Here is a 26,136-nt window from a genome sequence, read left to right as displayed (position 1 = left end):
TCGATGGCTAAACTTACTTGACCTTTATGTAGGCTGGCTTGTGTCTGTAGAATCCTATCATCTTATCTAGAAAACAGTATGTTGACCCCTGCTGAATGTTCACTTTTTTAAGAATGTAGAATTATTCAGAGTTGTGACTAAAAATGGTCCTTCCCTGGCCTTATTTGAAGCAAGGCTGACAGTCGCGAGCTCGGAGGGGCAGAATTCACAGGAACACGCACTTCCTGGAGCTGCCAGCCATTGCGGAAAAAAACAAAGTAGGCTACCCCATGGAAGACGATAAGTTGTGAGTCGCCGTCTTACGGATCGATCATGGAGCTTGTTTGAGAAGCACGATTGGTATATTTTGTAGTCGCTAATGTAATTAATGTTTTGTCCCAATGACACGGGCGACTGAGTTTATGAGGGACAAAAGTCTGCTGTTGGACTACTTCATCCCTAGGCTGTAGCAGGCTACCTACCTACGTTAGCTTACCAGGCCAACAAGGCCTAGCGCAGTTAGCTCTGAAATTCAGTGCTCATTGACTTCTTTGAATGTTGAAGACTTTATTTTTTATTTGTAGTACAGGCTCACCTGGTCAGTCTGTCCGGTGCACTGTACCACACGTCTAACGTCTATATACGCGTATCGCCAATTAACAGTAGCGTTGAAGTTATTTTGTTTGACAGACCATAGCCGCTAGCTGAAAGGTATAGCCTTGTAGAGGTTGCCTTGCGAAGTTATTTACTTGTTTACCAGGAAGAACTGGTTGAGAATGTGTAGTTCATTGTAATATGTGCAAATGCACACGTTTCCTTTTATAGTTTTAGAGTAATCAATCGCAGGTTTTAATGAATAGCTAGCGTTAGCAGCTAGCAATGTCTGTTCCTTCTGCCGATATGATCGAAACACCACCTGGATGTGGATATCCATTCGAAGAAATCGAGTATGCAGATATTGAAGTCGAAGAGGTAAGTGCCTGTCTTTGTTTTGAACGAATAAAGGCAAAGTTGTCAAAGGTGTTACGCATGGCAGCTAAGCCAGCATCAAATATGTGGCCTCTCTAACACCAACCATAACTTCTGTTTCACCAAAAACTTTGTTGTCGGTAATCAGTTATAGCCTACCTGGGTTGAGACATGTAGGCCTATGTATATTTTATGATGCACACTAAAGTAAAATATGCATGATGCCTCAATAACATCTTGGTCTGATGTCAAAACTTTTACTTTTCCAGGTGGTGGGTAGAGGTGCCTTCGGTGTCGTTTGTAAAGCCAAATGGAGAGGCAAAGACGTCGCAATCAAAACAATAGAGAGTGAATCTGAAAGGAAAGCTTTTCAAGTAGAGGTAAATGTTCATGCATGGAAAATCAACCAGTAGGCTCAGTTACAAAGTGAACACACCAGTCCACAAGGATTGCACCAAATAATAACTCTTTTCAACATTATTATTGTTGTTATTATTATTTGTAGTATTATTAATAGTACTATCATTTATAATAATAATAAGAAGAAGAAGAAATAGCCTCTGAGAAATGTTCCCCTTTGTGTTGTTTTGTAGCTGCGCCAACTCTCTCGCGTGAACCATCCCAACATTGTGAAGTTGTATGGCTCATGCGATAACCCAGTAAGTACTGACGCTACAGTGGACACTGCACATCAGTTTAGACTCATTGCAAAGAGCCTGTTGGCATTGTTGGACCACTTTTTAAATAATTCAATGTTCTGTCCTCGAAGGTATGCCTGGTGATGGAATATGCCGAGGGTGGTTCTCTGTACAATGGTGAGTTCAGAACTGCTTGGAGTTGAAAATCATTCAGGTTGGGTTCCGTACATCAGCTGTTATGACGGCTCATTCGTGTCCTCTGAAATATTTAGAACAAGGCTTGTCTGCATGGCAGATTTCGAGTTGATATTGTTATGGTTCTTCATCAGATGACAGAACATTCTCTAAAATATTTAGAATGAAGGTGTGTCTGCATGGCTTTGCTCGACTTTATATTCTATGAAGTGTTACTGAGTTGTATATTTGTTCCACTTGGGCTTTCACTCGACTTGCTCAAATCAATTATTCGTAGTACTCCTGGTGATTTCTCCCCGACTACCTGCATGGCGAATACACCTTTCAGGTGTTTTTTAGGTGCATGAAAAGAAAGGGAGTAAAAGAAAGAAAAGGAAAACAGAAAGGAAATCCCATTGCCTTCCACCGCCAAGTTGTCCTGAGTTAAAGAAAAAACCTCCATGCATGCTAAATCCACCATGGACGTCGGTTAGATGTTCCTATTCATTGATAATGCTTGAATGCTTTATAAGTACGTACAGGTCTGGTGTTGAAGTTGGCCAGGGGATCGGTGTGAGAATTGCAGGGCTCAGACTGTAAAATTGCCCACTTAACTACACAGTCAGTGTGTAATGTGGGTGGTAATAGAATACATGGTGCACTACGCTGTGATCTGGGAAATATTTCATTCTATTTCTGTTTTGATAGTCTGTGAAATGTATGCATTTGTTTTGTACACATGAATAACTGTTTGTGGTCACATTACTGCTGCAGGATGTCTGTGTCTCGTTTACCACAGCATTTTTGTGCTTCGTAGTGTACTGTGTTTGTGCTATAGTGAGAGTTTACCAAAAAAAATTGGGATAATGTAGGTGCACGACGATGTGTGTGTTTGCGTTTGCTTGAGTGTCTAAGCCGCATCAGTGCCTGCCCACTGTCCGCAGTCAAGTCAAATGTTTGTTGCTCTTAGTTTTACTCCGTCTTTGATATGAATTCGATACACAATATGTGTAACATTATGTGTTTGCACTGTACTGTAGACCAGTTAAGAATAGGTCAGCGGGGTACAGAGGTAGCACATAGTATTACATGTTGATGCATTTGAATACACTAAAAAAACAAAACGAAGTAAAATTAAGCGTTACCCCAAGTGTTTGTGTGTGTGTACAGTATGTGTGTTTGTCCATGTTGGTGACGGCCCACTCTGTATCCACAGTGCATTTCATTACACTTAGCTGATGCTTTTATCCAAAGCATCAGTATTTACATTGGTTAAAATCCCTGGAGCAATGTGGGGTTAGATGCCTCTCAAGGGCAATTCAGCCATGGATGTAGGTGTAGGGAGAGGTAAGGGTGGGATTCGAACCTGCAACCCTCTGATCTTTTAGACCACTGCCCTAACCATTAGGCCACAGCTACCTCAGTGCAGTGGAAGTACACAGTGTTCCAAGTTGATGCATGTGACAACAAACAATGAAGCATTACCCGAGTGAGTGTGTGTGCATATCTGAGGTGTTGGTGACGACCCACTCTGTGTCCACAGTGCTGCATGGTGCCGAGCCCCTTCCCCATTACACGGCGGCCCACGCTATGAGCTGGTGTCTACAGTGCTCCCAGGGCGTCTCCTATCTCCACGGCATGAAACCAAAGGCTCTCATTCACAGGGACCTCAAGCCACCCAAGTATGCACGCACCTCTCACCGCCTCTGTCCTCCACTCTCCTCTCCTCTCCTTTCCTGCACTCTCCACTCCGCTCCTTTTCCTCTCAGTCTCCTCTCCACTCCTCTCTTCTCCTCCAATCCTCTCTCCTCTCCTCTACTTTCCTCTCCTCTCCTCTACATTCCTCTCCTCTCTTCTCAACCTCCTCTATCCTCCACTCCTCTCCTCTCCGTCACTCCTCTCTCCTTCCCTCCCCTCCTCTCCTTTCCTCCACTCCCCCCCCCCTTCCTCCATTCCACTCCACCTCTTTCCTTTCCGCCACTCCTCTCTCCTCTCCTCTACTTTCCTCTCCTCTCCTCTACATTCCTCTCCTCTCTTCTCAACCTCCTCTATCCTCCACTCCTCTCCTCTCCGTCACTCCTCTCTCCTTCCCTCCCCTCCTCTCCTTTCCTCCACTCTCCTCTCCTCCCCCCTCCCTCCATTCCACTCCACCTCTTTCCTTTCCAACACTCCTCCTTATCTCAATCAGTCAGCACCAGCGCGCTCCTCCTCCTACCTTCTCCTTGTCCTCATATCCCCTTCCACCTGTCATGTTTGTTTGCACTCCTGTTCTTTGTGTTAAAGCCCAGGACAAGTGTCACTCCTGGCTGTGAGTTTCTATGCACTCATAGGTATATGTCTATGGTCTTTCTTTGTTTTAGCGAGCACATGTCATTAGGTGTCTCTCCTACACTGTCAACTATATTTTTCTATGACTGTCTTTCTGAGTTGCGTATTTGTTCGACTCAATTTGGTTTACTCAAATCCGTTATTCATGCCCACGGTGATTTTGCCCGACAGGATGCCTCTGAGTTTGAGAAGCCATGTCTACACCTTTGTCGCGCTGAAGTCATAACCGTACCTGTAGTTTGTGCTCTTTCTTTCTTTTAGCCAGCACATGCATCATTATGTACCTCAAACATTTTGGGTTTACACAGTTCCTCAGTTTGAGATGGTGATATTCCAGTGTGAGATTGGTAAACCAGTTGTGGTGCTAGGTTTTCAGAAGTCAGATGAAGAAAAGGAAAAAAATCAGCTTCAAAACAGGATTTATTTGCTCCTGCTTTATTTTTACGTAATGTTTGGGGTGAGCACTGATGCTCAACGAAAATGTTACGTTAAAAAAAATGGGAGCAAAGAAGTCCTGGTTTGAAGCTGACTTTTTCCTTTTCTTCATCTGGTCATTTGGTTGCCCTGCTCCAGACGCTTTTTGGATGTGCGAGCTTCAAACCTTTCCTTCAGGTTTTCAGGAGTCACCATCTCACGCTGAGGAAAGGTGTCAGACCGAAATGTTTGTGTGGTGACAATGGGAAAAAAACAAATCAGTTGAGTGCTTCTTTACTATTTACTTTTTCAAGGCCTATTGTTTGCCAATGAACCTGCTCGTACAGTAGAGACTACTCTATTTTCTGGATCTCCAAAGAGCCTGTGTAAGAGAGCACATGTGCTCTGCTGTTTTTGTTTCGCCCTTCTTTTTGTACACCACCGCTGCCATGTTAGTTGGAGGAGGAATCATGCGATTTATTGTGAGCCACAAACAGACTTGTTGAGTGTGCGCGCTGCGGAGGGGTTATTTATTGGGCCGCGATGATGAAAAGTCCCTGGCAGTGTGCACTATGGGGCTGACCAGCTGGTCGCTTTCCTAGAGGCCTGACCTCGCGTTCCTGGGCAGAACTAGGGCAGGCCTGGCACTACTGCAGCAGCAGACCCCTGGATACGGACCACAATTTCACTCTCTCACTCTCTCTCTTATCATTCTCACTCACTCACTCTGTCATTCTTGCTCACACTCTTCTACTCACTCTCGCACTTTCTTGATGTCTCTCACACACTTAAACACACTCACTCACTCTCACATTTTCTCTCTTACACTCTTCTCTTCTCTCTTACTCTTACATTCTCTCTTTCTTTCTTTCTTTCTTTCTTTCTTTCTTGCGCATGCGCTCTCTCTCTCTCTCTCATACTCAGACATGCACACACACACGCATACATACTCTCTTGATCTCTTATCTCTTGATCTGCCTCTCCTCTCTGTTCTCTCACCCTCCTTAGCAAGACTACCAGAGATAGCATAGCTTATGCCAGATATATTAATATTACAAAGCAAGCATGTCCCCTACGGTTTACTAGCATTGAATGAATGTAGCCACACTGTAGCAAAATGCTAATTGCAAATACATGGTCGCTGTGGGTCAACGTGCTAACTTGATAACCAAATAGACTTTTACCTACAACTCAAAACTTGCCTAGTAGCCTAGTAATAAAAATTCACGCCCAAAGATTTGCCTGCCGGTTCAACAACATTTCAGGTCATCCAGAAGACCACGAAATCTGCCACCTATCACAATGCATGATATGTGTATCAGGATTTCTTTTCTGTTTAAATGTGCGTGTGTGTGGTGAGTCATTGGAGATGAGGAGAGCTTAGCAAGGTGATGACATGGCCACATTGCGTCCGTCTTGAACGCCAACCGTTGTTTCCACCCACAACCCTTCAGCCTCGTGAATGGGGACGCCAGACTCTTCATTTCATGTTGTTGTCTTTCGTGTTCACCTCTAGTTTGCCAGGCCACATTAGAAATGCACTGGAGGAAAGAATTTGTCCACTTGCTTGCCCTGTGTGTTATTATTGTTGGATATCTGTATAGGGCTGCTCGATTGTGGGGAAAATTACAAGTATTTCAGACATTATTTGTTATCACGATAATTGAAATTTGAGTTATTTTAGTTGTTAAGTGCTTCAAACTTTGATTAAAACCACCTGAAATGAACTGACACATTTGGCTAATTTGTGCATTGTAGAGCCCTTCAATTCTCGAAGTGGTTGATTTTAAATAATCTATTAAACTGGAAAACGTGTGAATATGGAGATCATTTGACATGAGTATCATAATCCTTATCAAAATTCAATGCATTGCACGGCCTTATTTCGTGGTGTTGTTTTTCTCCCCTCAGTCTCCTGCTGGTGGCTCATGGCACGGTGCTGAAGATATGCGACTTTGGAACGGCGTGTGACATTCAGACGCACATGACCAACAACAAAGGCAGTGCGGCATGGATGGCCCCCGAAGTGTTTGAAGGCAAGTATTTGAAAAATGTATCTGAAGGGGTTACCAACGCACACCCAAGATTTTGAGGAACAGATCATAGGGGAGGCTGTGTTTATTTGTGCAAAACATGAAGATTAAGGCTGGATGGCCGAGGCTCAGTCGTGACTCAATCGGCTGGGCGCTCAACTGCTACTCCGGCGACCCGGGTTCGATTCCGGCCCGAGGTCATTTGCAGAGCCCTCCCCGTCTCCCTCTCCCCGCTGACTTCCTGTCTCTCTACCTGTCCTATATAATAATAATAATAATACATTTTATTTTTGAGCGCCTTTCAAAATACCCAAGGACACTTTACAATCAAAACAAATACATAACAGTAGGGAAAGTAAAACAAAGCTTCAGTGAATTAACAATAGGAGAGTAATTAAAATGCAAAAATAAAATAGAAATAAAAGTACAATAAAAATAAATGTTTTCAAATAAGAAAAAGAAGTAGAATGCATTTGAAAATAAAATAGAATGAGGGGAAAAAAATAATATGTAAAATAAAAATAAATTGACTGTCCTGTCCTGCCCTAATAAATGCATTAAAAAAAAGTCTGGATGGCCAAAATGTTGCTTCAGTGGGAAATCGGCAATAGTAAAAAAAAAAATGTTTGCACAAGAATTCGGAACATGTCAAGCATCTAAAACCCTGTCCAATCAACCACTCTGCATCTTGGGTACCTCACTGACAAACTACATTGAGTTTGAGAAGCAAGAAAATGTTTATTCAAGTTTTAGAGTAAGGATTCTGCATGCTTGATATCCGTTTTTGTGTTTGTTTTATTGCATGGCAGAACTACATTTCGACCATTAAGGTTTTTTCCCAGATTCTCATCAGACACTCCAGATTGGGGATTCTGAAGAAGACCTCTATGTAGTTTGATTGTGCAGACTCCTCTCTCTAAAACCACGGCGTACCTTTTTCTGTGTCATCATTGGGTGTCATCATTGGGTGTGTTTTGAGGCAGTTGTAGGATTTGCATCTTGTGGCTGCTTTTGTAAAAGTATATTCAGACATGGTGGAGATTGACTAATGTTCTCGGACCTGTTTAAGGCCTGTTCACATCTACAATGCTAACTATAAAGATGACCATAACTATTAAGATATTGCCGTTTACAGTTCACCTACTCCTCATGAATATCAATCAGTACAAGGTGAGATTTCTGTACATTCTACACAGCTCTGATTGGCTATCTTTATTTTACCGTTCAGAAAAAACGCTCTGAAATTGATCCCAACAATATTGTTCAGCGTAGCGTTATCAACATTATAGTTGATATCTGGTCGGCTCTATTAGCCAGAGTACTAATTATTTTTACAAATTTGTAGATATCGTTGTGGATGCGCATGGGCCTTAAGGACAAGGATGACGAATTCTAACATTGTTACGTAACCACATTACGTCACCCTAATCGAAACCAGTTTATTATATTGATTTATGCTCCTGTTGTTCTAATTTAAGTTTGGCGTCTGGAAGTGGTCCCTTGTCAACAGGTCGTCAGAAATGTAAATGAAGTTAGTCATTACCTTGTTTTGAGTGGGAGGGGAGCGGGACTCCCAAACAATTAAGCACCGTCATTTGTCTCTGATCCCCAAATTGCTCGACACTCATTTGCATCGCTTTTAGACGACACAGGGTTTTATCAAAGGCGCGCCTCTCACACACACTTGCCTCTCGGAGAAGGTGCTCGCGTGTGATACAGTTTTAATTTCCCAATAATAGGCCTCCGCTGGTCTACCAGGGGCGCCTCTACTCGAAATAATTGCCTGCTTGTTTTTTTTTTCCTTCCACGCCTGTTCAGAAGGTGCAGACAAGATAAAAGTGCCCGTGCTTCAATCATCTGGAAGTGTTGCTTGCTTGCTCACTTATTCACTCTCCCTCCTCTTCATTATAAAATTGCCTTGGAGAATGGCTTTGTGCCGTCACATGGGACGGTGCCAAGAGCCATCCCTCCGCTTCAGTTTGAAGGGCCTACTTTGTTTGTGTGCGTGTGCGTGTCTGTCTGTGTTTGTGTCTGTGTCTGGGTTTTGTCGTTTTCTGCGACCATCCATGTCAAGCTGAGTTTGAATGGCCTACTTGGTACAGTAGGGCATGTCGTCCATGTCTGTATGTGTCTGTTTCTGTTTTTGTTTTCTGTGACTATCCATGACACGCCGAGTTTCTTGGTGTGTCTTGGCTGTCTCTCTCTGTGTCCTCTCGTTTCCTGCTTTGGTCCATGACAAGTTGGGGTCTTTTCTCTGTGTTCAGGGAGCAATTACAGTGAGAAGTGTGACGTGTTCAGCTGGGGAATCATCCTCTGGGAGGTGATCACGCGCCGAAAGCCTTTTGATGAGATTGGAGGCCCAGCCTTCCGCATCATGTGGGCTGTGCATAACGGTGAGTGAAAAGGCATACGTTTTCAAATATTTAGCGATCTTGTAAGAGATCTAGTAAAAGTGGCTTCCTAGGAACAAATGTTGAAAATGTGGACCAGACCTTTTAAAAAATAGTTTGAATTGGAATCCATACCTTTTTCAATGATTTGCCAGTGCCATTTCAGTGACTTGTCAGTGCTTTGCCATCTTCAGGTTGTAAATAGTTCAGTGTCCCCCCCCATAATATTGAACCTTAACGATATTGTAAGAATGCCTTTCCAGAAACAAAATATTTTGTCATACTGTAATCTTTTTTAATCTCGTCATCTAATCATATTAATTGAAAAATATAAACTGTTTCTGCAGGCACGCGTCCGCCTCTCATCAAGAACCTTCCCAAGCCTATTGAGAGCCTGATGACTCGCTGCTGGTCCAAAGACCCATCACAAAGGCCCTCCATGGAGGAGATAGTGAAGATCATGACCCACCTCATGAAGGTGTGTGTGCTTCATTAGCCGTGCATTACATTATTTCATTACAATGCGCAATGGGGGAGTAGCGGCCTTGTTCAAGGGCACTTCAGTTACCTGTGCTATAGTTTGCTACTGTCTTCATTGGTCACATCTCTAGAAATCTCCTGGTTGGGGTGCTGTGGCCCATTGCACTGGTGCACCCGATCGTATGTAGGGTACATGCCCATGGTTCTTTCCATTTAGCCAGGCTGTGCCCTCCTAGTGATGCAACACCTTCAGCGTTGCTTCTTGTCAGGCCAGGAGCAATACAAATATCGTTTCTGAGCTCCAGAAAAATTGGGAACTCCTCCCACTTTGTCGGGAAGCAAACAACCAGTAGCAAACTATGGGAGGTGGGTCAACCCTGCCGTTTGGCAAATGTTAACCCATTGATGCCTGATGTTGCATTTCGCAACTTTGGCCCTGGCGCCTGGAGCTGCATTACGCAACATTCAGGCCCATGAGATTTGAAACAACGTAATTAAAAATCTCTGAGATGAATGAGCACATTCTAATGAAAAATGAGGGTCTTAGCGTTTACATGCAATTAGTGCATATTTTTATGTGCTTCAGAAGCTGAGATATTTAGGTTTTTATAGGCTCAGGGCAGCTTTTCTTAAAAAGAGCTCAGGCATTCAGCACCCTTTTTTGCAGGTGCCTTAGGCGTCAATGGGTTAATTGTTATGCTCTTGGTCAGACCAAGTCTCAAAAACATTTGAAAATCGATGCTAATCAGGCTACATGCTACTCCATCCTCCCCATCCTCCCTTGTGCTTGCAATGTGCTTTGTGATGACGTCGCAAGATGTCATTGAACTGAACCAACTATTTTGCCTGATTTGATAAACATTTGTCTTACTTACTTACTGGCTTGCTTACTGTATGTGTCTTGTTTTTGACAGTACTTTCCCAGAGCAGATGAGCCCCTATCGTACCCGTACCAGTATTCAGAAGATGGACAGAGCTCCGCCCCCAGCACAGGTACTCCTTCTCACTAGCAGAGTTCACGTCTCTATCCAGGAGTGGGGCCCTAAAATGTACTGTAATTGCCTTTTTATGTAGACTGTGAAAATCCTCTGCCATATAGTTTTATATTTAGTGTTGCATTTATATGATGGTGCAAAAATGTGCTTTTATCCATGCGTTGTGTATGGTTTTATCGATCAAGCCCACGACTGCAACTCAAAGAGCTTAGCTTCTTTTCGCCTCCCTCTGCACCCTGATGTTGTAATCACCAGTCCAACATTTCAGAATGCTGAGTAGAATTTGTTGCAATTGATTATTGCTAATGCATTCAGTGAACGTGCATTGGACACCCTCTTGAGATGCCTAAAGAACCACTAGCAGCTTAAAAAGTGCAATATATTAGCCTGATAAACCAGCCTAAATGTGAGACCGGAGTAATTTAGTCTGGCCCCGATGAACGATACCTCCAAAGATTGCTGATGAGAACAACCTATTGTTTTTTTAAACCGTGCCGGCACTCTGACCAATTGGTGATCTTTGCCCTTAGTGAACTTTCCCAACGGTGTTGCGAGATTCGTCGTCACTCCCTCAAAACCCCGCCCGCTTTGATTCAAAACAAAGGCCAGACCCACTCGCTAGCTGAAAAATTTCGGCGTCCAGCGGGTGGCACTGGTTTACCAGGCTAGCAATATATTGTCCTGTGGGTTTTTTTGTCCATTGTCACACTACTTATGTTTGCTTAAAATTGGTAGGAAACAAATGCGAACAAAAATATAGGGCACACAGAAGCTTTATTAAATAATAAAAAAAACAACATGCACTAAGTCTAAACCGTTCTCATTGGTTCTCCCCTTGCTGTGATGACAGGAGGATCCTACTCTGACTACACCTGCACCGGCAACAAGAGCGACAGCAACATGGAGCACAGCAACTCCCCCGGGAGCAACGACACCATCAAGAGTTACACAAAGATACCGGTAGCCTTCAAACCAAAGGTAAGGCATTGTTTCCTCTAATCAAGGTACAAGCCTCACTCACAATTCAGTCATGTTTCAAGATTCAAGATAAGTTTAATTTGTCCTGCAGGAAATTGGTCTTGGACAATTACAACGCTGCTGCAACATACAACACAAAACAAAAAAGCAACAAAAAAAACAAAAACAAAAAACATAACAAAAAGACTCAATAAATTGGCCTATTCAAAGTGCAGTATTGAAGTGCATCCATACATAACATTACTAGACAGAAGTCAGTTAGCGGGTTGAGTTCAATAAATTAATAGATGTGGGGATGAAAGAAAATGTATACCTTTTCAGAACCCTTTTTTTTACTTTAAATTGGTCACAGATGTCATACGCCATATGATGGTGGTGGTCTTTGTGAAAAAAGGTAACATTTGTGAATGGGCAGCATTCATTCTGGAAAAGAAACTGCAAAAATATTACACGGTGCACCTCTAAAGTTCCCATGTCATCTCTCCAACCCCATCAGCCGAGCCTGCCAAGCCTCTCCAGAGGGGGCAGTGTGGAGAGCCTCCCGGGCAGAACGACGTTGACCTCCTCGGACAAGCGGAGGAGTGCCGACCTCACAGAGAACGCCTTCGCTCCTTCGCCAGGTAAGATCGCGCAAACACATCGCGTAACGGCACAAAGCAACCCTCGTATACTGTACTAGTCGCCACACACATCCACAAAGATACAAGAATTTGTTGTTTGTGTTGTTGAAGTTACCACGTCGTCTGTTATTACAATGGCTATTTGTCCGAAATGGGCAAAGGTAAGCTGACAGTATGGTCTCAACTTCAGAGAATGAAAAACAAGAAAAACACATGCAGTTTATTGGTAATGAGATAAATAATGTATATCAGCTAATTATTAAAATTCACTTTTAAGAAGCAATTCTTGAGTTGTTGATTTTTTTTCATAATGGAAGCCTCAAGCCTGTTTTATTTATTCATTTTGTTTTTTTATTTACTTACTTATTTATGCCTTGCAATGATAGCTGGGCGCCACCTGAGCCTCATAAGTGGCCTATGCAAACTCTGGTAACCTGTTCATCTGCACCTGCTTAATCATTTCCAAATGACAAGCTTCCCATCGTCCTAACACAACCATATACTACAGATACTATATACATGTGCTTATGCTGAAATTAAAATCCAGCAATGGTTAAACCCATTAGTTTGTCTTGACAATGCAACTGCCTGTCTGCTTTTGAAAAATTAATGTTTTAAATGTTTTATTATTAAAAAAACTTAAACATGTTACTTCATTGCCACTAATGGTGTTGTTTTTTTTCCTTTATCAATGTTATTAATAAATTATAACAAGCTATGTACAAAAATGCTCGCCATTCCACCATTCCTTTGACAAGTGTTTGCAAAATAACAGGTAACCTTTTATTGTTGTACTTTGGCGTTCATTTCTCTCTCTCAAAAAAAAACAAAAAAAAAAAACAGCTGGGTCAGGTCAGTATTGCAGGGTGGTGCCTAGACGGCTTGGAAGCCCTTCATCTCTCTCTGAGCATCATTGTGTCCTCCTGACTGCATGATCATTGGGTCCTTATCCCATGCCTTTCTCCCTCTCTGCTGTCGCGACCACAACAGCGCTCAATGTGCCCACTACTCTGCATGTCTGCTCTCTGCATGCCCTCCCCCTTCGTCCCACGTTGGTTCTGAGGGTGGGTGGTCAAAAGGGGGGTTCGGTGGGGCTGTTTGGGAAGAGGCCCAACAGAACAGCCCCCCACCACCTTCCAGCTAGCTTGTTGCTCCCTTTGTTTTCTGTTGTAGTCTGCATGCCAGTGTACGCAAGCTCTGTGTGTGTGTATGTGTATTTTTGCAGCACGCCCCCAGTATAAACGAGGTCACCGTAAAACGGCGTCGTTTGGCACCATTCTCGACGTCCCCAAGATCGTCGTCACAGGTACCACAGCAGTGTGCTTGGGAGCGGTCCCTCCTATATTCTCCCCGAGCCCTATGTTTCCCCTCCACCCCCTCACGGGTCCTATGTTCTCCCTGGATCCTATGTTTCCCTGGGTCTTATGGGTCGTTCTTTTGTGGTTGGGACTCTAAATCGGGGTTCCTAAACACAAACTCCGAGCAGTTGGGAGGAGACCAAGCTTGCTAGACATACAGTTGAGGACGATATTATTAGCCCCCCTCCTGAAATTAGACATTTCTCTTGATTTCTCTGTAAGAATTACCATTATTCACCGTTTCTGTTATTCTGGAAACAAATACACTGATGGAGATAATGTTCAATGAGTTGAATTTGGATTTTTCTATTGTTACGATGAGTTTAAACAAAAAATGGCAAAAATGACAAGGACAAAATTATTAGCCCCCTGATCATTAATAGTCAATATGGCGCCATTTATGAACCAAAACTGACAACAGGCTCTGATAAGTTGCTACCTAGGTTGGCTCGTGCCCCACTAGGGATTTTGGCCCATTTCTTCACTGCAAAGTGTTCTAGCTGGTCCAAATCGCATGGATGCTGAGCATAGACATTAACCACAGACTCTCAGTGGGATTGAGGACTGGACTATGAGCGGGTGATTCCAATATCATGGTTTTAGTGTCCTTAAAGAACCTCTGAACTAATCTAAATGTATGCTTTGGGTTACAATGTTGTTGGAAGACCCAGCAATCCAGATTCAGACCCAGACTCCCTGTGTCTGAGGCTGAATAACAGACTAAACTGGATGCCCTTCCACTATGTGTAACTGTGGAAACTGCTTAGCCTCATTAGACCAAAGAAGCATTAGACACCTGCCTAGATGATTGTTATTGATCTGGCCTCACCTGGAGGTTTTTTCCCCCTGAAGAGAGACAGGTGTTAGGACTTGTCATCATATTGGGCTTTGGGGCCGTCATCACAGAAGAACCCCTTGACTAAAGGCAGTGCATATCAGAGTGTTATTGAGCTTTGCCTGTGAACATTTGAAAGTCAAAAATGAGTTTTGAACGTCTCTGCTTTCATCTGATGATATTCAATTGCACCTGCTTTGATGCATGAATTCTGCTTCTGTCAGGTGAAGAAAGGGATAGGCCTTGAATCGCTATAAGATGGTTTCCACAATTAAACATGGTGGTGGATGCATCATTCTGTGGCAGCCTCAGCCACAGGAAACCTTGTTTGGGTGTACGGCACCATAAAAAACTGAAAATTATGATAGAATGTGGAAAGTGACCTTGCAAAAATATGCTCATAGAGGGAGTTAAGATCTTCACTGGATCTTTCAATAAGATAATAACCCAAAACTTGCATCCAAAATAGTTCAAATGTTCTTCAAGGATACTAAAACCATGGTCATGGAGTGGTTCAGACCTCAATCCTTTAGATAGTATTTGAAGAGTGCTGAAAATGAATGTCCATCCTCAACATCCATGGAATTTGGACCAGCTTAACTATTTGCAATGAAAAAATGGGCCAAAATCCCTGGTAGGACATGTGCCAACATAGTTAACAACTAATCAAAGTGCCTGGTGTCAATTTTTGTTCATAAATGGCACTGTATTAACTATTAATGATAAGGGGGCTAATAATTTTGTCCTTGCCATTTTTACACTTTTTTGTTTAAACTCATTGCGAAAATGGAAAAGTCCAAATTTAACTTATTGGATACTATCTCCATGGTGTATTTGTTTCCAGAATAACATACATTTATTAATAATGATCATTCTCAATGATAAATGAAGAGATATGTCTAATTTCAGGAGGGGGGCTAATAATATCGTCCTCAACTGTAAGTCTTGTCAGGCCTTTGTATTGTCCCCAACTGTTGCAATGTTAGGCATTTACAAAGTAGTATCTGGAAGTAGTATCTTATTTTCTATGTGAGCACTGGAGAATGCTTTAGCTGCATAGACCCCAAAGACCCATTCTTTAAGGAGCACTCCTGCCAATTTCAATATGCTGTTGTGTTGGTCACGCTACCCTTGAATTATCAGTACACAGTGATGCTGCATTTTTTGGCTCAGCCCTTTCCGAGCTATGAGCTACTCTAATGGGGGCCGCTTTTGTTTACATTTAAAAAATCTTAACATAGGCCTACTCCAGATATATTCCCAAAAGATATTGCTGTTTGTTAGTTGTCTGCTGATGTTGCATAACCTATTGGGTGTTTTTGGGAATAAATCAAGATGTTTTTTGAAATGTAAACAAACACCTTCCCCCATTACAATGGCCAGGATCTTGGAAAAATCCTCAGGTGCTGACAAGTCCATGGTAGTGTGAGCATTACAACTGCAGGCTGAAGTTACCCTTTAACCCTAACCTGATGTCCCAAGAAAAATGAGCAGGAAACATAGGACCCTGGGAACATGGGTAATGACTCGTGTGCTTCACTGCCCAGCTTTCCTGGTGATGGATAGTTGACACTTAAATAAATAAACAATATTTATTTAATTTATAATTATCTTTTTTTTTTTTATCGTATTCCTGAGTCCCCCCAGTGTCTGTTACTCCAGGACAGAAAAGCTTGAGCTCAAGTGTCGGCTGGCTGATCTGGGGTGAGTTTCTTAAAAGAGAAATTGTTAGCCTGTTAGCAACTTCGGTAGTTGCCAATGGGAAAATGCATTGAAAACAACAAAGTAGCTACTGTAGTAAGCAACTTTGGTTTTGAGAAATTCACCCCTGATTTGAGTGAGTGAGTGGCTTTGAATCAGAGAAATCGCCTACAGTTGTCACTCATGGTGTCTCAGAAGCCTCACCATTTGAATCAGCCCTCTGCTTTTTCTATTCTTTCTTTTTTGGTGTGTTGTGTTTTTGATTTTTGTGTTTAGAGTTAAGCCTGGAGTAACACTCACATAGCTATTCTCTGTCCTTCTCCTCCTTTGTGTAGCCCTTTTTAAATGAGCTTCAGAAACGAGGCTGCATCCATACCTCAGTCACAACATACACACTGTCTCAAGATGTCCATCACTAGACACTAGTCCAGGACCCCATTTCTGGAAAGGAATGTTGCTAACCGGTTAGCAACTTAGTGGGTTGCCGATGGGAAATTGCACTGCAACCAAGTAAGTTGCTAACTTAGTTAGGAACAACGCTTTCGAGAAACTCACTCCAGGACTCCCACGCACTCTTTAAGATGAGATTGTACTCTACTTCTTTGATTCGTTCAGATTATTCTCATCTAGACCAGTTTATACAGTCAAGAACACAGCATTTTCCCCAGATCTTTGCCTTTTTCTAATCTGCGACTAAGAAAATCTAAATTCCTCAAATTCTCCCCAAATGTTTACCAATGTAAGAATGCACTTTGAACAAAGTGCTGTGTAGGCGTGAAAGGACTTGGAGGATCTTGAGACACTAGGGCGTGCGCGTGCGCGTTTGTGTGTGGATGTGGCCCAGTGAACTCAGTTGGCCTGTGGCTGTGGTGGTGGTGATGTCTGTGTCGCTTCACTGCTCACTGTCTTGTCTGTTGGTGGCGGAGGAGATTGCAGACTGGTGGTGTTTGGTTGGGTTGGGTTTGGTTTTAGAAAGTCTCTTGTGTTCTTAAGGACACCGCGGAGGTGGGTTTTTTTTGGCCCCGGTGTTCATTTAACTTGGCCAAAAATGTCATTTTTGATTAATTTCCCCCCTCTCGTGTAGGGTGAGGTCACTGGCTATTCTTGCCCCGCAGACTGAAGAACGGGGCCACAGTCATGGAACTCCTCAGGGGTGAAAGAGAGAGGGGTGGGGGTGGGGGGCTGTTTTGTATTTGGACCACGGTGCTGCATGAAACATCCTCTGCATGTCACTAAATATTTCATGTTGAAGGGAAATAGAGGGGCAGTAACATCAGTGGCCATTGTCCTTTGTTCGTTCGTTAGTTCGTTTGTTCTCATTGGTGCATGAGCTCACCTGTGTCGTTAATGGTTTGCTGCTCACTCACTCACATCCTGATTAATGCAACTCTAGTGTGTAGGCACCAATGCTACAGCACTGACGGGCTATCTTCATTTCAACTTGATGTTCACACTACAACAGACGTGACCTGAGGCCGAAACGGTGTCACATTAAACGGTGTCACATTAAAAACTTGTTTATACGACTTGGGAGTGTGAGGCACTTCTCTCCTCCCATAGTACAACTGTACTCAAACAACTACGTACATTAGCTCTCTGTTGTAAAGTACTATTCCTCATGCAGTTATTGTAGATTACACTTGACCCAAGATACTACAAGATACCACCAGCGGTAGTTTTACATCTAACCTAAAATCTAAAAAGTACACCCAAAGCAAAGCTCTGACGTTGGAGGTTAGGCTGTCCTACATGCTGTATGAATTTGATTTACATCTTTGATTCAGTCATGCCAAGTTTGTGTACGGCAGGGCATATTTGCACTGTGCCACTGCGGTCTCTCCCCCTGACCTGGTTAGATTGGCTCTAACATCGGGTGGGAAAAGATTTCAACCATTTCTATTCTTTTCCTGTTTCCTGTTTGCTTATAGGGATCTCAAAGGGTGCATTTATTAATATGATCTGGCGCTCCTAAAAGAGAATATGATTGGAAAAAATTGAGCAATGGGAGCTCAGAACTTTCGAACGATTTAAAAGTCAGAGTAATGAATGTTGTTTACTCCGACCCCTTGCATTGGCAGTTTACGAATGCACTCTAAGCCACACCCCTCCATGGGACCCAAGATCGGAAAATCAACCAATGAGAGTCCAATAAAGGTCTCTCCCTTAACACCCATTGGTTGTTTTTTCTTTTTTTCTCTCTCAATTTTGTGTCCCATGAAGAAGGGGCATGACTTGGGCCCCCTATCTGGGTTTAGTGGAAATGTCTTGCAAAATATATGGATAAAGCTCTCAAGAAAAAGGGAGCAAGCAATGTTGTAATCCAATGGGGCACCTAAATCTCCGCCCCTTCCGGGCAGCTCATGGGCCTTAGAAAGTCAAACATTTTGAAAGGGCTGTAATGGACCGATTTTCTGATCCATGACCTCACATTCCCCCCTAGATCACACATATGCTGTTCCTCAGAATTAATGAAAACCAATAGTGTGATTTTCGACAAGCAATTTGTGAGTTGTGTGTGTACATGCAAAATGTGTAATTATTTGGATTGCACAGCAGAAGTCGCATGTCTTCAGCCGCGGCGCAGCGGTAGGGCTGGCTGTGCACCTTCAGCCTTGGTTCACATCAAATTCGTCAGACGCACGTTTTCGTCTCTTGCCCAGTTTCGTACAAAAACTTAAATAACTTTTCTTGCCTGCCGAAAATTAGTGGTCTTACGACATCAATCCAAACCTTTCAAATTCACTGCTATCATACGTGAAATCCAGAGCACATGCAAAAAGTAATCTGGATTTAGCTTGACTCGCTCTATTCACTCCCATTCAAAATGTTGCGAGTTAAAGCCCCATCGACCGGAAGTAGAAGGGTGTGACTTAGGTGCCCCATGTCAGTCTTGTGATCCACTACTTTATATTATTGGATGCTAAAGCCTTCCTTTCACTTTCTCTGTATGTTCTACCAGGTGACGAGATACGCCAGGTTAAACGCTTCCTTCCCAGCTGATTCTTGATGTGTTGTATAGAATAAGATGTCTGCTGCCTGTGTGTCTACTCTGAACACCCCTTCCCATCCTCCAGTAGTACTGTCCCTGACCCCTTTCCCTTACTGAGTCTTTTTTTCTGATGAGCCGACTGCCACCTTATCCGTCTGTGTTGTTAGTCGTGTCATGTAATGTGAATGAGTGGCGTGACGGTCCTGAAGAGTGTGTGAGTGTGTGTGTGAGGGAGAGTGATGATGGAACATAAGGTGTGTCACATTACGGTCACATTTGTCCATGTAGCAGCGAGTGGCCACTAACTGAGTCAGCGTGCCCTGCAATGGGGTCAGGAACATGTGTAGATGCAGCCCTCTCCACATACTATATGAATGGTCCTCCCTCTTCACTTGCTCTCCATCCTTCCACCACTTCTATCTTTTTCTCTCTCTCTCTCCATCTCTTCCATTAACCCTGTGATCCCGTTCTCTCTCAATGTTTATTTTTTTTCTTCTTTCTTTTTTTTCTTTCTGCCCTCCTCTTCTACTGGCAGCAACCTGTGAGCCACAGAGACGCAGATCCGTCCAGGATCTCCCCGGCGAGACTCGCGAGGTGAGATGAGAGATGAAGGTTGCAGGTTTGAATACAGTGTGTGTGTGCGTGTGCGTGTGCGTGTGCGTGTGCGTGTGCGTGTGCGTGTGCGTGTGCGTGTGCGTGTGCGTGTGCGTGTGCGTGTGCGTGCATACATGCACCTTTTTCTTTTCCTTTTGTTCATGCTTTCTTTCTTTCTGTATTTCTTTCTTTCTTTCTGAATTTCTCTCTGTGTTCTTTCTTTTCTTCTTAACTTCTTTCTGTATTTCTTTCTTCCTGTATTTCTTTTTTAATTTCTGTATTCTTTTCTTCATGCTTCCTGCCTTTCGTTCCTCTGTTACAGGGAAGCAGAAACAGCAGCAGGTCCTCCAGCCCCAGTGTGAGGATCACTCCAGACAAGACAGGCAAGACCACCACCACTCTGCACCGCACATGTGTCTGCATTAAAGACACACACACACACACACACACACACACACACACACACACACACACACACACACACACACACACACACGACTCCCTGAGCAATATCCCAGCCTGCCCTTTGCTTTGCCTGCTCATAATGCAACCAGTTGAAATCTTTGTAATGATGATCATGACCTTTTAAAAAATATTATGGTGATATAAAAGTGCAGTTTCACAGAGCGCAAGACCAGACCTAATTGCAGGTGTTGTCTCGATCACTGTTTACTTGATGCTCTGCAGTTTTGCAGGGTTTTGATATTTGTGCAGACTCGAATATAATTAATATAACATGTTTATTTTAAAACCTCCAGTGGTCTCTGCTTTGGATGATGATAGTTTGCCAACTTTGCGGAGGTCACAGAGGTCACACACCTTCATCAATCATTTTTTGTATCAAACATCATCTATTCACCTTATCTATTCAGTTCATTTAAAATCTGATTTCAGTTGGGTTGCACCACACAGATGGAAATACATAAACCCCTTTTTGATCTGCAGATACCAACGGCTCCGACAACTCCATTCCCATGGCATATCTGACTCTCGACCACCAGCTACAGGTAAGGCCTCACCCTTCTCCTAAAGCACTCTTTTAAAAAAAACCTTACAACGCTACCTCTGTTATAAATTGGCTGTTACCAGAATGGCAATGCCCAAGTTGTAATGTATTACTTAAGGCTGTGTGCACTGTCATAGTGGTGTAGTACTATGGTAGTTACGTTTCTTCATTGACTATTGCAACGTCCCTGTGCCGTGACGGTGCCTGGTAAGGGGCTACAATATATTAAAAAAATGTTCTGAACTGCTGTAGAACACATGATATAGATGTATTGCAGGAATACATTGCGGTGTTAACACTTGAAATGTTGAAATTGAAATGTTTTACTCTCACTTCTCTCTGCGCCTTGGTCTGTACTGACACTACAATGTCAAGCTGTAAGTGTTACCTATGCATAAGTACACGTGTTGTTATTATTGTGAAGAATATACCGGTAATAGCGTATTGTAAACATTACTGTGTCCAAGGACATAGCCAGCATAAATCAAATTGATCAGTTTTGGGTTCAAGTGGACTCGTGGTGCTCCTGGTGCCATTCAGTTAGATCGTACTGTTGAGACGGTGAGCGGTTTTTCTGAAGTTGGGATTTTAATCGGTTTACCCAAAAATGGCAGGCGACTGTCTGTTTTATGTTTTGTGTGTGTGAGTGTTGTTTTTTTTGTGCTTTTTGTTGTTTTTTTTGTTTGTTTTTTTTAATCTGATGTGATTTCATTGCAGCCTCTGGCTCCATGCCCCAACTCTAAAGAGTCCATGGCTGTGTTCGAGCAGCACTGCAAGATGGCTCAGGAGTACCTGAAAGTCCAAACGGAAATTGCCTTGCTGATCCAAAGGAAGTAAGTGATGCACGATCCAAATCAGTTACACATGTTACATTCATCCCTAACAATTCTCCCATATGTTTCCACATCAATACATATATTGATTCTTTGCTATTGTCTCGCACCTCTCTCCCACCACCACCACCACCAGGAAAGAGCTGATCGCGGAGCTGGACCAGGACGAGAAGGACCAGCAGAACACGTCTCGGCTGGTGCAGGAGCACAAGAAGCTGCTGGAGGAGAACAAGTCCCTCTCCACCTACTACCAGAAGTGCAAGAAGCAACTGGAGCTCATACGCGCACAGCAGCAGAAGAGACAGGGGACGTCCTGATGTTAAGAAAAGACCCCCCAAGTCGCATCCAGGCCAATCATATCATGCAGGCTCCAACAACAACAACAACATCCAGCACACACACACACACACGCACATGCGCAAACGCACACACCCTGCAGAAGAGGAGGCAGGGGACACCCTGATGTTAAGAACCCCCCAATCCAGTCCAATCATGCAAGCTCCAACAACACGCGCACACACACACACACACACACACACAGCAGAAGAAGAAGCACGTCCTGTACTGTCCTGTACTGTACTGTACTGTAGGCCCACAACAACACCTCGGCCCGACCTCCTGTCCTCATCAACTTCATCATGCTTAAAACCATCATGCAAGCTCCAACGCACAGGCGCGCACACACATGCACGCACGCACACAACACCGCAGAAGTGGCAGAGCACGTCCTGATGTTCCTGTTCTATGTAGTAGAGCACCCAACTCAGACTCAGAGTCTCCCTCAAGTTCAGGTTAATGCCAAAAACTCCAATACACACACACACACACACACACACACACACACACACACACACACACTCCCACAATCCCACACGCACTACATGGAATTGGATTTCGTTACAGTGACTGACGTCTGTCTTTGCCTGCCCTTATGCAAAGCAGTGGGACTGCTACATCCTCCATCCTCCACTGTACATTTTAAAGCAAACCAGCGTCTACGCATGCTACCATGTACACACCATCAAGTCTCCAGGGGTCGGAGCATGTCAGTGGAGCTGGAGTCAGGGAAGAGAAGGGAAGGTAGGCGAAAAGCTTCCCCTCAGAAAGATGTTTGTCATCACTTTCATTGAGATGTCTGTCCAAAGTTCCCCTAGACCAAAAGTTTCGGCGACAGGCATGCGTGTGTGTATGTGCGTTTGCTTGTGTGAGTCGTGTGTGCGTGCGTGTAGTGTAGACTGATGCTGGGTTAATGGGTTATCTCCAGAGAGTTAGGCATGTATCCTCGCTCTTTCTGCTTCTGAGTACGTACATCTGAATACTGAGTAGGACGCTGCCTGTTATGAATGGTAGTACATCCATATACTTTGTACAAGAGACATGTGAAAGGTCCAGTGTGGTACCGTTTATTTCCTAAATGTATACTCCCCATTCACAAATGTTTTATTTTGCATGAATATTTACATAAATGTAATATTTACTGGTCTGGCTAGAGTACATTTTGCAGCCAAGAATGCCCATGGCTGGTAATGCAAAAATGGCACAGTGCATGGAAAGGGTCCACCTATTTATGAATGGAAAGTGGAAATCTCTATGACATAATGGATACTCACAAATTGATGTTGCTAGCAAATATTCATTAAAAAAGATGACCTTTGTGAATGGGCAGCATCCACTTTGGAAAGAAACTACCGAAAAAAAATGACATGGTGTACCTCCTACGCGTCCCAGACCCGACACTACTACCACCAGACTAGTCCTCCTCTATAGTTTTGCAGTATGTCCAAGTGCTGCCTCACTATAGGCCTCATGAATGTGAAAAAAGAGAGATGAACTCTGATGTCAAACGGTGGAGATAAATAATGAATGACATTTTTATTTCAGCAGTTTAAATCTACTTTTTTATGACTCCAAATGCCAAAAAAAAACGACATTTTAAGATTTTGTAAACAAAAGTGTATCCATCACCCTCCACCCCCAACCCGCCCCCCCAAAAAAGTATTGACTTTTGCTTGTTCTGTGTGTTACAGGATTCATTTTAGTAACATATTGCACATCACTTGTAGGTTAATTTGCGAAAGAAATGGTAAGATGTTGACTGGTAAGATATTGACTTGGTCTGTTGTCATAAAATGATGCAATATTTATAACCAGCTTTTAATTTTCATTTTATTATGTATTTGCCGCTGTCTAGAGGTGGTTGTTGAGTGGATTGTTGCATATTGTACTTGCTTAAAAGAAAACTACATTTTTGTTGCCCTCAACATGATAAATCAGTATTCTTATTTTAGTTTTTTTTTTAAACCCATAGTATGAATTTGTATAATAATTTAAATACTTTTCACATTTCCATAGCGCGTTGTTGGACATGGACTGGGCTGTTAAATCATGTAACATCTCGTCCCACCCTCATTCAAGTTTTATTTTTAAGTTGTCCCTTTATTCAATTTTCTTTTTTTTTGGTCACGGATTGCCTTAAATTCCTCATATTATGTGACATGTTGCTTTAACAGATTATTCATTTACATTTCATAGAACATAATTCATATTCACATCGCTTTGATCAAGCAACAATGACAGAATATGAAAGGTTAGTTTACCTTCTCTAGAGCCCATCAGCACACTGCAAAAAATGTAGAAGACACAGCTACACTGTAAAAACTGGAGTTTGCAACTGGGGGAAACCTATAGCTGACAAATTATTTCTTGGAAGAACCCCTGGGTACCACAGACTTTTTACAGGTACATCCCCACATCCCCAAGTAAAAGATTGTCAACGAACCTTTTGGGTTCTTGGGTTCCTTGAGGAACCTTCAAGAAAACCCTGGAGTTCTTCCCAGTTCTCAAAAACTTTCAGGGCTTCCCCCTCAATCGCATACTTAAGGTTCTTTGAGAAGCTTTTTTCTTTCTTTTTTTTTTTTTACAGTGGATGGTTGGCCCTCCTAATGCAGCTAGGGGGTGTTCATATCAGGTTGTAAAGTCCCTAACCCAGATTTAGTTAAAACTCGGGCTAAGTGGTAAATTAAGTAATTAAATAATTCGGTGTGGCTTTGCTTCATTGTCTTGAATGAAAGCCAACTTTTTTGTTTTTCAATTACAAGCTATACCACTGGCTTTGAGTCTACGCATCCAAGTAAGTTACATACTCCCACTTCTGGAAGCCCCTCGCGAATTGCCTTTTGGCATTGTTATGCCGTTTGTGTTACTTGTCTGTATGTGAAGAGGTTGTTTGCCAGACGGGACATCACCCATCCCCTCTTGCGCATCCCCTCGCTCCCTCCCTCTCCTTCAGTTTTGCACAATCAAAGGGTTGTCCTTAACAAAAGGTCAGGATTGTTTATCTTTTTGAAAAGCTCACGTGGGGTTTGATGGGAAGTTTTTGAAGATGTTGTTAACGGCACAGCTGGAGCAAGTGGGTTTTCCTCCCAATATTATTCTTTCACATGTTGAGTAACTTTACTGTATATAGCTAAGAAATCTGATTTCTTATGATGATGATGGGTAAAAGATTCTGTAAACTAAGATGACATCATGCAATAAACATGGAACAGATGGATATTCCCTTTCATTGAATTGTGTGTGTGATCCGTGTTCATGGTCTTTCTGATGTAAAATGTTACTATGAGGATTGTATAATGTGTAGGCCTATTCATAAGAGCCACATCTACTTTGCCCCAATGACGTAGCCTATAGACAGACATGATATTGTGATGCTGGGATCACTGCAAAACTTGGCCACACCACAAATAAGCTGGGGGACACACAGACAATATGTAGCCAAGAATGGATAGCTACTGGTATGTCTAATTATTCTGTTATGTAATTGTGTGTGAGACTTTGCTCTTACAGTAAGAATTGAATTAGTAGTTCGGTAATTGTTTGCTTAATGAACCATTAGACCACCTTTTAACATAGGTTTCAAAAGTGAAAGTAGCCTATACCTAAATTCATCAATAAATGCACCCGTTTTTAAACATTACCTATTGATAGGCCTGTAAACTGCCACAAATACATAAATTTAGTCACAGATTTGGTTCAACCAACTCAAAATCAGTTGTATGTAAGGCGGGTACATTGGTCTGTTGGTCCGCTGGACACTGGTCTATTAATCTCTTAAGTCACCTGTTCGGAAGGCAACCGAAACTTGTTAACTTCTACTTTTCCTTCTGACTGCTTTGGGTAGCGCGAGTAGGCCCACTTCATTCAGCTGTGTAGCTCAGGTTGCAATTTCTAGTCAACACAGAAAGCCGCCAGCAGATGGAGCCAGTGCTCTAGTGCTCTTCTGCACCGATTTGATGAATGGAGCTTGCTCTCTGCAGACAAAAGAAAATAATTCTGACCTCAGAGAGTGCTAACAAAACCGAGTCTGTATGTGCGTGGTTGGGTGTGTTTCAGTCCCGTTCACACTTTTTTCAGCACAGCTAGATCTGAAAAACAATGTTTCTCTGTAAAATGATTTCTGTGTAAAATGTCACAGTTGTCATTCTCTGTTGGAATGATGACTGAGTTCTACCTCATAGTTACAGTGTTTCGTTACGTCATTTGATTAATTTCTCTACTTTGGCATGTTGTTATTTCTATTACTTTTATGTTGAGATATGAATTTATTTCTGGAGAGAAATTATTTTCCGGTTGTTCTATTGTGTACACTATGCTGTGACATGCATACACACAAGTGTGCTGTATCCGTTACCCTAACACCACGCATACTTAAATGGTAGGACATCTTCGAGATATAAGACCTGACCCATTACAGGTTATCATTGAATTAAAATGTAGCCTATAGGCTATGACACTCTGTAAGCCTCATCTTAAATGTATTTTG

At 42.8% G+C, this 26,136-nt stretch overlaps 1 protein-coding gene across 2 annotated transcripts; it reads left to right on the top strand.

Moving 5' to 3' along the window:
* The first annotated feature begins 222 nt into the window (after positions 1-222).
* On the top strand, positions 223-24,884 carry map3k7 (mitogen-activated protein kinase kinase kinase 7). Of its 2 annotated transcripts, XM_063222881.1 has the most exons (17): positions 223-951; positions 1,218-1,328; positions 1,542-1,607; positions 1,718-1,763; positions 3,304-3,442; positions 6,414-6,538; positions 8,800-8,928; positions 9,273-9,403; positions 10,320-10,398; positions 11,251-11,378; positions 11,875-11,998; positions 13,224-13,304; positions 19,417-19,475; positions 19,798-19,858; positions 20,421-20,482; positions 21,199-21,314; positions 21,451-24,884. In XM_063222881.1, exons 1-17 carry the CDS (start codon positions 859-861, stop codon positions 21,629-21,631), a joined length of 1,731 nt encoding a protein of 576 aa, XP_063078951.1. In that variant the 5' UTR covers positions 223-858; the 3' UTR covers positions 21,632-24,884. The 2 variants fall into 2 exon arrangements, with proteins under 2 accessions (XP_063078951.1, XP_063078952.1); XM_063222882.1 differs by lacking the exon at positions 13,224-13,304.
* The last annotated feature ends 1,252 nt before the right edge of the window (positions 24,885-26,136 follow it).

This window comes from Engraulis encrasicolus, chromosome 18, assembly GCF_034702125.1.
Source record: "Engraulis encrasicolus isolate BLACKSEA-1 chromosome 18, IST_EnEncr_1.0, whole genome shotgun sequence".
Lineage (NCBI taxonomy): Eukaryota > Metazoa > Chordata > Actinopteri > Clupeiformes > Engraulidae > Engraulis > Engraulis encrasicolus.
Note: the sequence above shows the minus strand (reverse complement) of the source record. Positions and strands in the feature narration are given on the sequence as shown.

Excerpts from the sequence above, each read along its gene's own strand:
- map3k7 (XM_063222881.1), top strand. The coding sequence starts at position 859 with ATGTCTGTTCCTTCTGCCGATATGATCGAAACACCACCTGGATGTGGA. Across the intron at positions 1,608-1,717 it reads ATGGCTCATGCGATAACCCA|GTATGCCTGGTGATGGAATA; the intron begins GTAAGTACTGAC and ends CTGTCCTCGAAG. Across the intron at positions 9,404-10,319 it reads TCATGACCCACCTCATGAAG|TACTTTCCCAGAGCAGATGA; the intron begins GTGTGTGTGCTT and ends TGTTTTTGACAG.